The sequence below is a fragment of the Scyliorhinus canicula genome, chromosome 20 (genome assembly GCF_902713615.1).
Source record: "Scyliorhinus canicula chromosome 20, sScyCan1.1, whole genome shotgun sequence".
Taxonomy (NCBI): Eukaryota; Metazoa; Chordata; class Chondrichthyes; order Carcharhiniformes; family Scyliorhinidae; genus Scyliorhinus; species Scyliorhinus canicula.
Window position 1 is genome coordinate 82,424,975 of NC_052165.1, and position 13,031 is coordinate 82,438,005.

Here is a 13,031-nt window from a genome sequence, read left to right on the forward strand (position 1 = left end):
CTGTCAACCTTCCCACTGCCATTGGCTGCGAGCTATGGCGAATCGCGCTCTGATTGGTTCTTGCGTTGCGGTGTTTGCAGCATGATTGGCTGAAACCAAATACTGAACTCTGATTGGCTAACCGTAATAAGGCGGGCTCTTCGTCTCTACGCGCTGGTTGGTTAACGGTGGGAGGTGCGCCCGCCTCCTCCCGCCCCTGCGGTCGCTGATTGGCCCTAGGCCGCTGTCAGTCAACCCGAGGAAGCCCCGCCCCGGGACTCCCTCCACTCGCGCGCTCTTTGAAGGATCGGAGCCAGGCCAAATCCGCGGCCTCGATTAATCAAGCAGCCGGCCGCGGCCCCTCACACACTGCGGCCCCGCAGTCAGCAAGGTGGGCTGAAGCCACGTCTGAAGGCCTGGGCCCCGGATTTGCACCGGTAACACGGGCGGTAGGCACCCCCCCTCTTCATTGGTGGATCTCTATTGAGGACTGGATTACATTGGGGTGCAATTCATTGAATGGATCACCGTATTAAAGGGCAGATCTCATTGGGGATGGATATTATTGGGGTGGATTTCATTCTTCGTGACGGTGGATCTTCTTGTTGAATTGAAGAAGTGGATCTCATTGCAGGAAAATCCATCATTGAGGGGTGTGGATCTTTGATTTTGATTTATGATTGTCACAGTTATACAGTGAAAAGCATTGTTTCTTGCATGATATACAGATAATGCATACCGTACATAGGGAAGGAAGGAGAATATAATGCAGAATATAATGTTTCAGTCATAGCTAGGGTGCAGAGAAAAGATCAACTTAATACGAGGTAGGTCCTTTCAAAAGTCTGATAGAAAAGAGTTACAGTGAAGTTTTAGAAGCATAGAACAAGAGTAAAAGTCAGAATTAGAGGGTATGCTGGGCACAACTTGCAAGAAGTCGCCTCGCTCCGGCGCCATATCCTTTATTAAGGTAGATTGCGCTGGGATCTCCTCATTGAGGGGTCGAATTCTCTTCTGGAGGGACTGAATTCTATTGAGGAACTCAATCCCCTTATTGAGGGGCTGAATTCTATTGAGGGACTGGATCCCCCTATTGAGGGGCTGGATCCCCCTATTGAGTATAAATCTGCACAATGACGTGTAAATCTCCTAATGGGATGGTGAATTAATTTTATTTCTTGACTTACCATGTGTGATTTGAACTTTCAAGCGTACCAATCAGATTCACTACCAGTAAGCTATTGTAGCCAGATCTAAGTTGATCATTGTCATTCAAGAGTTACTGCACGTTCTGTCTACCTCCCTTTTTCATAGGATATGGCTGAAGAGAAATCGCACGCTTCCTCTAGATTTCGGTTTCCCTTTAAACCCTACTCTATTCAAGAGGAATTCATGACTGCACTGTACAATGTGATTGAAGCAGGGAAGATTGGAATATTTGAGAGTCCCACTGGAACGGTATGTTTTAATTTTGTCAGTTATAGATAACATAGAAAATAGGAACAGGAGGAGGTCATTCAGCCCATTGAGCCTGCTCTGCCATTCATTATGATCATGGCTGATCATTCAACACAATACCCTGTTCCCGCCTTCCCTCAATATCCTTCGATCCCCTTCACCCCAAGGTTATCTCTGATCGCTTGTTTGTGTTGCTTAATACCTATATCCTCTTGCCTCTCCCAACTTTACTTCTGTGCCTGGCCCAGGGAGAAAACTCCCAATTCACTTAAACCTGCACTTTAAAATATCAACTTGCTAGCCTTTGGTCTTCCATTCACCAGGAGATTTCTACAGCTGCTGATCTGTTCGACACTAGCTCCACTTATTTTTTTGAATTAGTTGCTGGGATGTAAGCAGTGCTGGCAAAACTAACATTTGCTGCCTTATAATTGACCTTGGGAAGGTCACTGCCTCGAACTGCTGGTATTGATGTTAGGGAATTCAGGGATTTTGGCCCAGTGACATTGAAGGTATGGAGATATAGTTCCAAGTCTCAAAGGGAATTCACAGTTGGCCCATGCATCTGCTGCCTCTATTCTAGGTTATGTGAGGTCAGAGGTTTGTAAAGCGCCCTCGAAGCAGGCTTTGCAGGTTGCTGCTATGCATTTGGAGATGGTACACACTGCTGCCCCTTTGAGTTGGTGATGGAGTGAATGGATGTATAAGGTGGTGTATTGGGTGTTGATCAAGCGGACTGCGTTGTCCTGGATGGTGTTGAGCCTCTCGAGTATTGTTGAGCTGCACTCATCCAAGCAAGTGGGAGAGTATTTCATCACACTCCTGACTTGTTCCTTGTAGATGGTGGACTGGCTTTGGAGTCAGGAGGTGAGTTACTCACCACAGAATTCCCAGTCTTTGACCTGCTCTTGTAGCCACTATTTGTGTTGTTGGTCCAGTTAACCGTAGCATGTTGATATTGATAGCGGCACAGTGGTTAGCACTGCTGCCTCACAACGCGAGGGACCCGGGTTCGATTCCAGCCGTGGGTGGGTCACTGTCTGTGTGGAATTTGCACTTTCTCCCCGTGTCTGTATGGGTTTCCTCCGGGTGCTCCAGTGTCCTCCCACAGTCCAAAGGTGTGCAAGTTAGGTGGATTGGACATGCTAACATTCCCACATAGTGCCCAAAAGTTGGGTGAGATGACTGGGTTATAGGGATAGGGTGAGACTAGGTAGGGTGCTCTTTTGGAGGGTTGGTGCAGACTCAATGGGCCGAATGGCCTCTTTCTGCACTGTAGTGATTGTGTGAGTGGTGAATTCAGTGATGTTAATACTGTTGAACATCAAGAGATGCTTGGATATTTCCTACTGGCGATGATCATTGCCTGGCATTTGCCACTTATAAGCCATAGAGTCATTAAGTTTTACAGCACAGAAAGAGATCCTTCAACCCATCATATCGGCATCAGCCATCAAGTACTTATCTATTCTAATCCCATTTTTCAGTCTTTGGTCTGTAGCCTTGTATGTTACGATGTTTCAAGTGCTGATCTAAATGCTTCTTAAATGTTGTCAGCGTTCCCACCTCTGCCATCTTTTTCAGGCAGTGAGTCCCAGATTCCCCCTTACCGTAAATCTATGCCCCCTGGTAATTGACCCCTCTACTAAGGGGAAATGTTCCTTCCTGTCTATCCTATCAACGTTCCTCATAATTTTGTGCACCTTAATCAGGTCCCCCCTCAGTCTTCTCAGCTGTAAGGAAAACAACCCCAGCCTAACCAGCCCCTCTTCATATCTAAAACGCTCCTGGTGAATCTTCCCTGCACCCTCTCCAGTGCAATCACATCCTTCTTATGGTGTGGTGACCAGAACTGCACACAGTACTCTAGCTGTGGCCTAATGAACGTTTTATTCAGCTCCACCTTAGATTCCCGCTCATATGCATATGTTCTATTCTTCAGCTAATAAAGGCAAATGTACCATGTGCTGACTTAATCACTGTATTTACCTGTCCTACCATGGTCAGCACGATAACAGTGGTTAGCACAGTTGCTTCACAGCTCCAGGGTCCCAGGTTCAATTCCCGTCTTGGGTCACTGTCCGTGCGGAGTCTGCACGTTCTCCCCGTGTCTGCGTGGGTTTCCTCCGGGTGCTCCGGTTTCCTCCCACAGTCCAAAGATGTGCAGGTTAGGTGGATCGGCCGTGATAAATTGTACTTAGTGTCCAAAAAGGATAGGTGGGGCTACGGGGATAGGGTGGATGCTTGGGCTTCTGTATGGTGCTCTTTCCAAGTGCGGGTACAGACTCAATGGGCCGAATGGCCTCCTACTGCATTGTAAATTCTATGATTCTAAATTCTATGGTTCTATGCAACCTTTTGAGGATCTTTGGCATCCACAGCCTTCTGCGGCAAAGAGTTCCACAGATTCACCAGCCTATGGTTGAAGAAATTCCTCCTCATCTCTTTTAAAGGATCGTCCCTTTAGTCTGAAATTGTGTCCATTGGTTCTAGTTTTTCCTACAAATGGAACATCCTCTTCACGTCCACTCTATCCAAGTCACGCAGTATCCTGAAAGTTTCAATAAGAACCCCCCTCATCGTTCCAACCGCCAACGAATAATAATAATAACCCAGAGTCCTCAAATCGCTAATCATACAACAAGTTCTTCACTCCAGGGATCATTCTTGTGAACCTCCTCTGGACTCTTTCCAAAGCCAGCACATCTTTCCTTGGATATGGGGCCCAAAACTGCTCACAATACTCCAAATGGGGTCTGATCAGAGCCATATTCAGCCTCAGAAGTACATCTCTGCTCTTGTTTCCTAGCCTTCTAGATATGAATGCTAACATTACAATTGCCATCCGACTGAACCAGCATGCTGACCTTCAGGGAATCTTGAACAAGGACTCCCAAGTCTGTGTTCGCATTTCCCCACTTAGAAAATAGTCTATGCCTCCATTCCTTCTTCCAAAGTGCATTACCTCACACTTTTCCGCATTGTATTCCATCTGCCACTTCTTTGCCCACTCTCCCAGCTTGCCATGCTAACGGGCCTATAATTTCCTGTCTTCTGCCTCCCTCCCATCTTAAACAGCGGTGTTACATTAGCCACTTTACAGTCCTCTGGGACCTTCCCGATCACTACACCTGTGCCCCGTGATTCTCCTGGATCTCTGGCATCCCACTGGTATCTTCCACCATGAAGACTGATGCAAAGTAACTATTCACTTCCTCACCCATTTCTTTGTTTCCCATTATTACTTCTCCAGCCTCATTTTTCAATGGTCCAATATCTATTTTTGCCTCTCTTACCTTTTTGCATATTGAAAAAACTTTTTCTATCTTTTATATTACTAGCTAGCTTACACTCATATTTCATCTTCTCCCCCCTTATTGCTTTTTTAGTTGTCCCCCTGCTTGCTTTTAAAGGCCACTATCTATGCTTTTTCTTTTGCTTTTATGCTGTCCTTGACTTCCCTCGTCAGCCATGGATGCCTCATCCTCCCCTTAGCATGTTTCTTCCTCCTTGGGATGAATTTCTGTTGTGCCTTCCTGCCTTTGATGGTCCACTATCTTCCCTGCGAGGCTCCTTTTCCAATCAACTCTGGCCAGCTCCTCCCTCACGTCTTTGTAGTTACCCTAATTTCATTGTAATACCATTACACCTGATTGCAGCTTCTCCCTCTCAAACTGCAGGGTAAATTCTATCATATTGTGGTCACTGCTCCCTAAGAGTTCCTTCACCTTAAGTTCCCTAATCAAGTCTGCCTCATTACACATCACCAAATCCAGAATTGCCTGTTCCCTAGTAGGCTCTGTCACAAGCTGCTCCAAAAAAAAACATCTCTTAGACATTCCACAAATTCCTTTCCATGTGATCCGCTACCAACCTGATTTTCCCAATCCACCTGCATATTGAAGTCCCCCATGATTATTGTAATATTGCCTTTTTTACATGCCTTTTCTATCTCTGATTTATTTTCTGCCCCACATCCTGACTACTGCTGTACATAACTCCCATTAGGGTATTTTTACCTTTGCAATTCCTCAATTTTACCCACAGAGATTCTATGCCTTCTGGTCCTATATCACTCCTTGCTATCGATTTAACTTCATTCCTTGCTAACAATGTAACCCCGCCCCCTTTTCCCATCTGCCTGTCCTTTCGATAGGACACATATCCTTCGATATTTAGATCCCAGCCCTGATACCCTTGCAGCCACATCTTTGTAAAGCCCACAACATCGTATCGGCCAATTTCAATGTGTGCAACAAGCTTATTTACCCTGTTCTGTATACTGCATGCATTTAGGTACAACCCCTCAGTCCTGCATTGTCCTCCCTTCTCATACTTGTCACCTTTTTTGCTCTGCCTGAGGGTGATGTTGTTCTTGTATTTTTGTTCTCTATTACCCTTCAGTTATTACATCTTCTAAGCTAATGCCCTGGCTCCCACCCCCCTGCCATACTAGTTTAAATCCTCCTGGGTCACTGTAGCAAACCTCCCAGCCAGGATATTGCTACAAACAGCAAGGGACCCAACACCGATTCCTGCTGAACACCACTGGACACAGACTTACAGTCACAAAAACAATCTTCAACTATTACAAAGAACAAAGAAAAGTACAGCACAGGAACAGGCCCTTCGGCCCTCCAAGCCTGTGCCAACCATGCTGCCTGTCTAAACTAAAATCTTCTACACTTCCTGGGTCCGTATCCCTCTATTCCCATCCTATTCATGTATTTGTCAAGATGCCCCTCAAACGTCACTATCGTCCCTGCTTCCACCACCTCCTCCGGCAGGTTCCAGGCACCCACTACCTTCTGTGTAAAAAAAACTTGCCTCGTACATCTCCTTTTGCCTCCGGCTAATTTTGGATCCAATTTGCCAAAGTGCCCATGATCCCATGTGCTCTGACCTTCTTGATCAGTCTCCCATGCAGGACCTGTTAAAAGCCTTACTGAAGTCTGTGTGTACTATATTGGGGGAGCACTGCAGCACAGTGGTTATCACTGTGCCTTCACAGTGCCATGACTTGGGTTTGATTCCCGGCTTGGGTCACTCTGCAGAGTCTGCATGTTCTCCCCGTTTCTGCATGGGTTTCCTCTGGGTGCTCCGGTTTCCTCCCAGAAATCTCGAAATACTTGCTTGTCAGGTGAATTGGATATTCCAAATTCTCCCTCGGTGTACCCAAACGGCGTCTGTGGCGACTAGGGGATTTTCACAGTCACTTCATTGCAGTGTTAATGTAAGCCTACTTCTGACAAAACTATGCTGACTAATCCTTGTTTCTCCAATTGGAGAGTCATTTGTCCCTAAAGAGTTTTATTTCCAATAATTTCCCTATCACTGGCCTATGATTACCTGTTTTTTCCTACTTCCGTTCTTGAATAATGGCACCACATTAGCTGTCCTCCAGTCCTCTGGCACCTCTCCTGTGGTCAGGGAAGATTTGAAAACTTTTGTCAGAGCCACTGCAATACCTCCATTGCCCCCCACAGCAATCCTGGATACACCTTACCTGGCCCTGTGGATTTATCCACTTTTAGGCCATTAAAACTGTTAGTGCGTCTTACACTCAATGCTAATATGTTCAATTGTATCACAATCCCCTCCCTAATTTCTGCACTGCCATCGTCCTTCTCCACACTGAACATAGGTGCAAAATATTCATTTAATACCTCACCTATGACTTCCAGCTCAACACACATATTGCCACTTTACATGCAGTACAGAACAAAGAGAATTACAGCACAGGAACAGGCCCTTCGGCCCTCCCAGCCTGCGCCGATCCAGATCCTTTATCTAAACCTGTTGCCTATTTTCCAAGGTCTACTTCCCTCTGTTCCCGCCCATTCGTATACCTGTCTAGATGCTTCTTAAATGATGCTATCGTGCCCGCCTCTACCACCTCCGCTGGTAAAGCGTTCCAGGCACCCACCACCCTCTGCGTAAAAAAACTTTCCACGCACATCTCCCTTAAACTTTCCCCCTCTCACCTTGAAATCGTGCCCCCTTGTAACTGACACCCCCACTCTTGGGAAAAGCCTGTTGCTGTCCACCCTGTCCATACCTCTCATAATTTTGTAGACCTCAATCAGGTCCCTCCTCAACCTCCGTCTTTCCAACGAAAACAATCCTAACCTACTCAACCTTTCTTCATACCTAGCACCCTCCATACCAGGCAACATCCTGGTGAACCTCCTCTGCACCCTCTCCAAGGCATCCACATCCTTCTGGTAATGTGGCGACCAGAACTGCACGCAGTATTCCAAATGTGGCCGAACCAAAGTCCTATACAACTGTAACATGACCTGCCAACTCTTGTACTCAATACCCCGTCCGATGAAGGCAAGCATGCTATATGCCTTCTTGACCACTCTATCAACCTGCGTTGCCACCTTCAGGGTACAATGGACCTGAACTCCCAGATCTCTCTGCACATCAATTTTCCCCAAGACCCTTCCATTGACCATATAGTCCGCTCTTGAATTTGATCTTCCAAAATGCATCACCTCGCATTTGCCTGGATTGAACTCCATCTGCCATTTCTCTGCCCAACTCTCCAATCTATCTATATTTTGTTGTATTCTCTGACAGTCCTCCTCGCTATCTGCAACTCCACCAATCTTAGTATCATCTGCAAACTTGCTAATCAGACCACCTATACCTTCCTCCAGGTCATTTATGTAGATCACAAACAACAGTGGTCCGAGCACGGATCCCTGTGGAACACCACTAGTCACCCGTCTCCATTTTGAGACACTCCCTTCCACCACTACTCTCTGTCTCCTGTTGCCCAGCCAGTTCTTTATCCATCTAGCTAGTACACCCTGAACCCCATACGACTTCACTTTTTCCATCAACCTGCCATGGGAAATCTTATCAAACGCCTTACTAAAGTCCATATATACGACATCTACAGCCCTTCCCTCATCAATTAACTTTGTCACTTCCTCAAAGAATTCTATTAGGTTTGTAAGACATGACCTTCCCTGCACAAAACCATGCTGCCTATCACTGATAAGTCTATTTTCTTCCAGATGTGAATAGATCCTATCCCTCGGTATCTTCTCCAACAGTTTGCCTACCACTGACGTCAAGCTCACGGGTCTATAATTCCCTGGATTATCCCTGCTACCCTTCTTAAACAAAGGGACAACATTAGCAATTCTCCAGTCCATTCGGCCCATCAAGTCTGCACCGACCCACTTAAGCCCTCACTTCCACCCTACACCCCCAACCCAATAATCCCTCCTAACCTTTCTGGACACTAAGGGCAATTTATCATGGCCAATCCACCTAACCTGCATGTCTTTGGACTGTGGGAGGAAACCGGAGCACCCGGAGGAAACCCACGCAGACACGGGGAGAACGTGCAGACTCCGCACAGACAGTGACCCAGCAGGGAATTGAATCTGGGACCCTGGAGCTGTGAAGCAACTGTGCTAACCACTATGATACTGTGCTGCCCCTTTGGTTCCTAATGGGCTCTACACTTTCCCTGGTTATCCTCTTGTCCTTAATATACTTATAAAACACTGGGATTTTCCTTTTGTGTTTTTTCATGTCCCGTCTTCACTCTCCAAATTTAATTTCTATGTACCCCCCACTGCACTTTCTATACTCCGTTAGGTCACCAGTGCTTTGAGGCCCCTGTATCTGAGATAAACCTTTTTTTTAACCTTATTCAATCATGTATATTCCTTGACTTCCAGGGTTCTCTAGACTTGTTGATCCCACCCTTGATCTTTACGGGAGCATGTTGGCTTTGTACGCTCCTTTTATGATGACTCCCACTGCTCTGTGGATTTTCCTATAAGTAACTGCTCCGAGTCCACTTTGGCCAGATCCTGTCTTATGTGAAAATTGGCCATCCCCCAATTCAGACCGTTTATTTACGGTCTCTCTTTGACCTTTTCCATAACTGCCTTTAAATCTTACCGAGTTATGGTCATTGTCACCGAAATGCTCCCCCACTGACACTTCCTACCAACTACCCAGCTTCATTCCCTAAAGGTAGGTCAAGTGCCGCCTCCTCTCGTGAAAGACTTCAATGTGTTGGCTCAAAAAGCTTTCCCGGATGCCTTTTAAGAATTTTACACCGCTAAACCGTAAATAATTACATACGAACTAGGAGCAGGATTAGGAAATTCAGCCCCTCGAACCTGCTCCACCATTTTATACGATCATGGTTGATCTCATCTTGGCCCCAACTCCACTTTCCTGCCATTCTCCATAACGCTTCAATCCATTACTAAAAATCTGTCCATCTCCTTAAATTTACTCAAAGTCCTGGCATCCACTGTACTCTGGGTAAGTAAATTTCACAGATTCACGACCCTTTGAGAGAAGTGATTTCTCATCATCTCTGTTTTGAATCTGGAATTAACACGTGGGAATGTGATACTAGAATGCGATATTATTGCTATCACAGAGACATGGTGATCATTTAATCCCTACAGTGCAGAAGGAGACCATTCGACCCATCGAGTCTGCACCAACCCCCCAGGTAGATGTAAGAGCATTCTACCTAGTCCCACACCCTATCCCTGTAACCCTATCTAACTGTTGGATACTACTTGACATGGCCAATCCACCTAACCTGCACATCTTTGGACTGTGGGAGGAAACCGGAGCACCCGGAGGAAATCCACGCAGACACTGGGAGAATGTGCAAACCCCACGCAGTCAGTCACCCAAGGTCTGAATCAAACTGGAGGTGGAGGAAGGGGCAGGACTGGCAGCTCAATATCCTGGGGTGTAGGATCTTCAGGCGAGGCAGAGGTGGGTGTAAACATAGAACATACAGTGCAGAAGGAAGCCATTCGACCCATCGAGTCTGCACCGACCCACTTAAGCCCTCACTTCCACCCTATCCCCATAACCCAATAACCCCTCCTAACCTTTTTGGTCACTAAGGGCAATTTATCATGGCCAATCCACCTACCCTGCACGTCTTTGGACTGTGGGAGGAAACTGGAGCACCCGGAGGATACCCACGCCGACACGGGGAGAATGTGCAGACTCCGCACAGACAGTGACCCAGCGGCGAATCTAACCTGGGACCCTTGTGCTGTGAAGCCACAGTGCTACCTGCTTGTGCTGCCCAAAGGAGGAGATGGTGTAGCAATATCAATGAAGGAGTCAAGTACTGCAGTGTGCATTTATATATGTGCATCTAAAAATTCAGAATTTGTTGATACCAAACCTGGGGGTGTGACAAATGAAGAGGATGACACCAATCTACTGTAATAGGACACCTGGTGCAGAATGGGCAGACAAGTGGTGGATGGAATTTAACACAGAAGTGTGTGTCAGGTATTGCGTTTTATGACAGGGATAGTAAGAGACAATTTAGCTGCACTGGCACAGTTCAATGGAGATTGTAAGGACTGAGGAACCGGAGGTATATTTGCGTACATCTTTGAACATGGCAGGATACACTGGGAGAGTATTTGATCCACAAAGAGTCACCCATTTCCTCGAGGATAAGACCAGCATCGCCATTGGCGGTAGAGTACATGTGGATGCTAAATTCTATATTGGAGCTTCCATTTATAGTGTAGTTGTAGGAATATATAATGGGGAAAGAAAGTTGAAACAGGTGTGACAAAGTTATTAATGTGTAACTGATGGGCAGCTGATGGGCAGCAGGGTAGCATGGTGGTTAGCATAAATGCTTCACAGCTCCAGGGTCCCAGGTTCAATTCCCGGCTGGGTCACTGTCTGTGTGGAGTCTGCACGTCCTCCCCCTGTGTGCGTGGGTTTCCTCCGGGTGCTCCGGTTTCCTCCCACAGTCCAAAGATGTGCGGGTTAGGTGGATTGGCCATGCTAAATTGCCCGTAGTGTCCTAATAAAAGTAAGGTTATGGGTATAGGGTGGATACGTGGGTTTGAGTAGGGTGATCATGGCTCGGCACAACATTGAGGGCCGAAGGGCCTGTTCTGTGCTGTACTGTTCTATGTTCTATGATGTGCCTCACATTATTCACAGGTAATTATTTTCTGCTTTACAAGGGCAGAATGTGACATTTTACTGCAACAGAAAGATGTGTCCTTTTAAACTACAATGTCAAATTGTTACATGTGTTCTAGTTGTTGAGAGTTTAGACTTTCAGTCAAGCAACTTTGCAAGCACCCTGAATTACGGCTGCCGTTACTTCCTCAGGGGAAGTCACTGAGCCTCATCTGTGGAGCACTCACTTGGCTCCGAGACTTTGAAGAGAAGAAAAAACTGGAAGCAGCTCAGCTTTTTGAGGATCGTGCACCTCAGCAAGGGCTATCCCAGGAGCTCCAGAATTCCACAAGTGTTGACTGCAAGAAATCGGAAGCCAAGGCCTCGGGTGAATTAGACTGGATCACTGAATTTGTGCAGAAGAAGGCTGAGCGGGACCTGGTCGATAAGTTAAAGGTCAGTTGAGTCACCAATTTGAGTTGGGATCATTTGATAATCTTTAATTGTTATTGCCACCTATGCCATTTGGATCTCCCAGCTTAAAAAAACCTAACTTTAAAAAAAACTATCATGAAATGTGGGCATTTGTTGCACATTCTATAATTGCCCTTGAACTAAGTGATTGCTGGACCATTTAAGAATAAAGCATTACCGTGGATCTGGAGCCTCATGTAGGTCATACCAAGTAAGGATGGCAAATTTCCTCCTGTAAAGGGCATGTGTGAACTAGAGGGGCGTTTACAAGAATTCACAATGGTTTCAATTTAAAAAAAAATTAATTCAAATTTCACTATCTGCTGTGGTGAGATTTGAACCCAAGTCTCCCAGAACATTACCGTGGGTCTGGGGATTGCTATCCAGTGATAATTCCACTACACCACCACCTCTGGTCCTCTTAACATTTGTCTGACACATTAATATGCGGGATTTCTGGTCGATTGAGGAATGTCAGTGAATAATCCATTAAAGGCAGGCGATGGGAATTTTGACAAGAGGCACAAGGAAACTCTGTACGAACAATATGATGTTCAGCACTTCAGAGGCTGTGGAAGAAAACTAATTGTAAAGTTTCAAACATCACAGAGAAAGGAACTGATGGTTATAAGGGTGGGGTAAGCATTTTACGGTTCGGTACGTCTGAATGATTAATGGAAATCACTGACTTGAGGACAAAACACGTGAGGGGGTGGTGTGTGGGAGAGAGAGAGCAAAATATGGATGAAAAAAAATGCTGGAAGAATTAATTAAAGTCCCTGACTAGCTCCTGGCTGAGGCCCAGGGGGAATAAATTTCCTGTCTCTGCTAGTCTTCAGAAAGTCCATGAGTAAAGAATGTTTTTTCCCACTTATAATTGCATTTCCATTTCTCCTGAATATAGTGGAGAGGAACTATGAGTTTGACTTGTCTGGAAACATAGGTGATTGGGTGGCACGGTAGCGCAATGGTTAGCATTGTTGTTTCACAGTTCTGGGGTCCCCGGTTCGATTCCCGGCTTGGGTCACTGTGTGTGTGGAGTCTGCACGTTCTCCCTGTGTCTGCGTGGGTTTCCTCCGGGTGCTCCGGTTTCCTCCCGCAAGTCCCGAGGACAAGCTTGATAAGTGAATTTAACATTCTGAATTCTTCCTCAGTGCACCCGACCAGGTGCCAGAATA

General features: G+C 46.2%; 1 protein-coding gene across 6 annotated transcripts in view; it reads left to right on the forward strand.

Annotated features, from left to right (window-relative positions):
- Positions 1-218: 218 nt before the first annotated feature.
- Positions 219-13,031, forward strand: part of ddx11 (DEAD/H (Asp-Glu-Ala-Asp/His) box helicase 11) — a 155,283-nt gene continuing 142,470 nt past the window's right edge. Inside the window, exons 1-3 of one of the 6 annotated variants that reach the window (XM_038780636.1) lie at positions 219-370; positions 1,294-1,437; positions 11,593-11,835. In XM_038780636.1, coding sequence (XP_038636564.1) covers positions 1,297-1,437; positions 11,593-11,835 — 384 coding nt within the window. In that variant the 5' untranslated portion in view covers positions 219-370; positions 1,294-1,296. Of the gene's footprint in view, positions 633-787; positions 807-1,293; positions 1,438-11,592; positions 11,836-13,031 lie in introns of those variants that run through there. The other 5 variants (XR_005458340.1, XM_038780633.1, XM_038780635.1 and 2 more) reach the window with 5 other exon arrangements.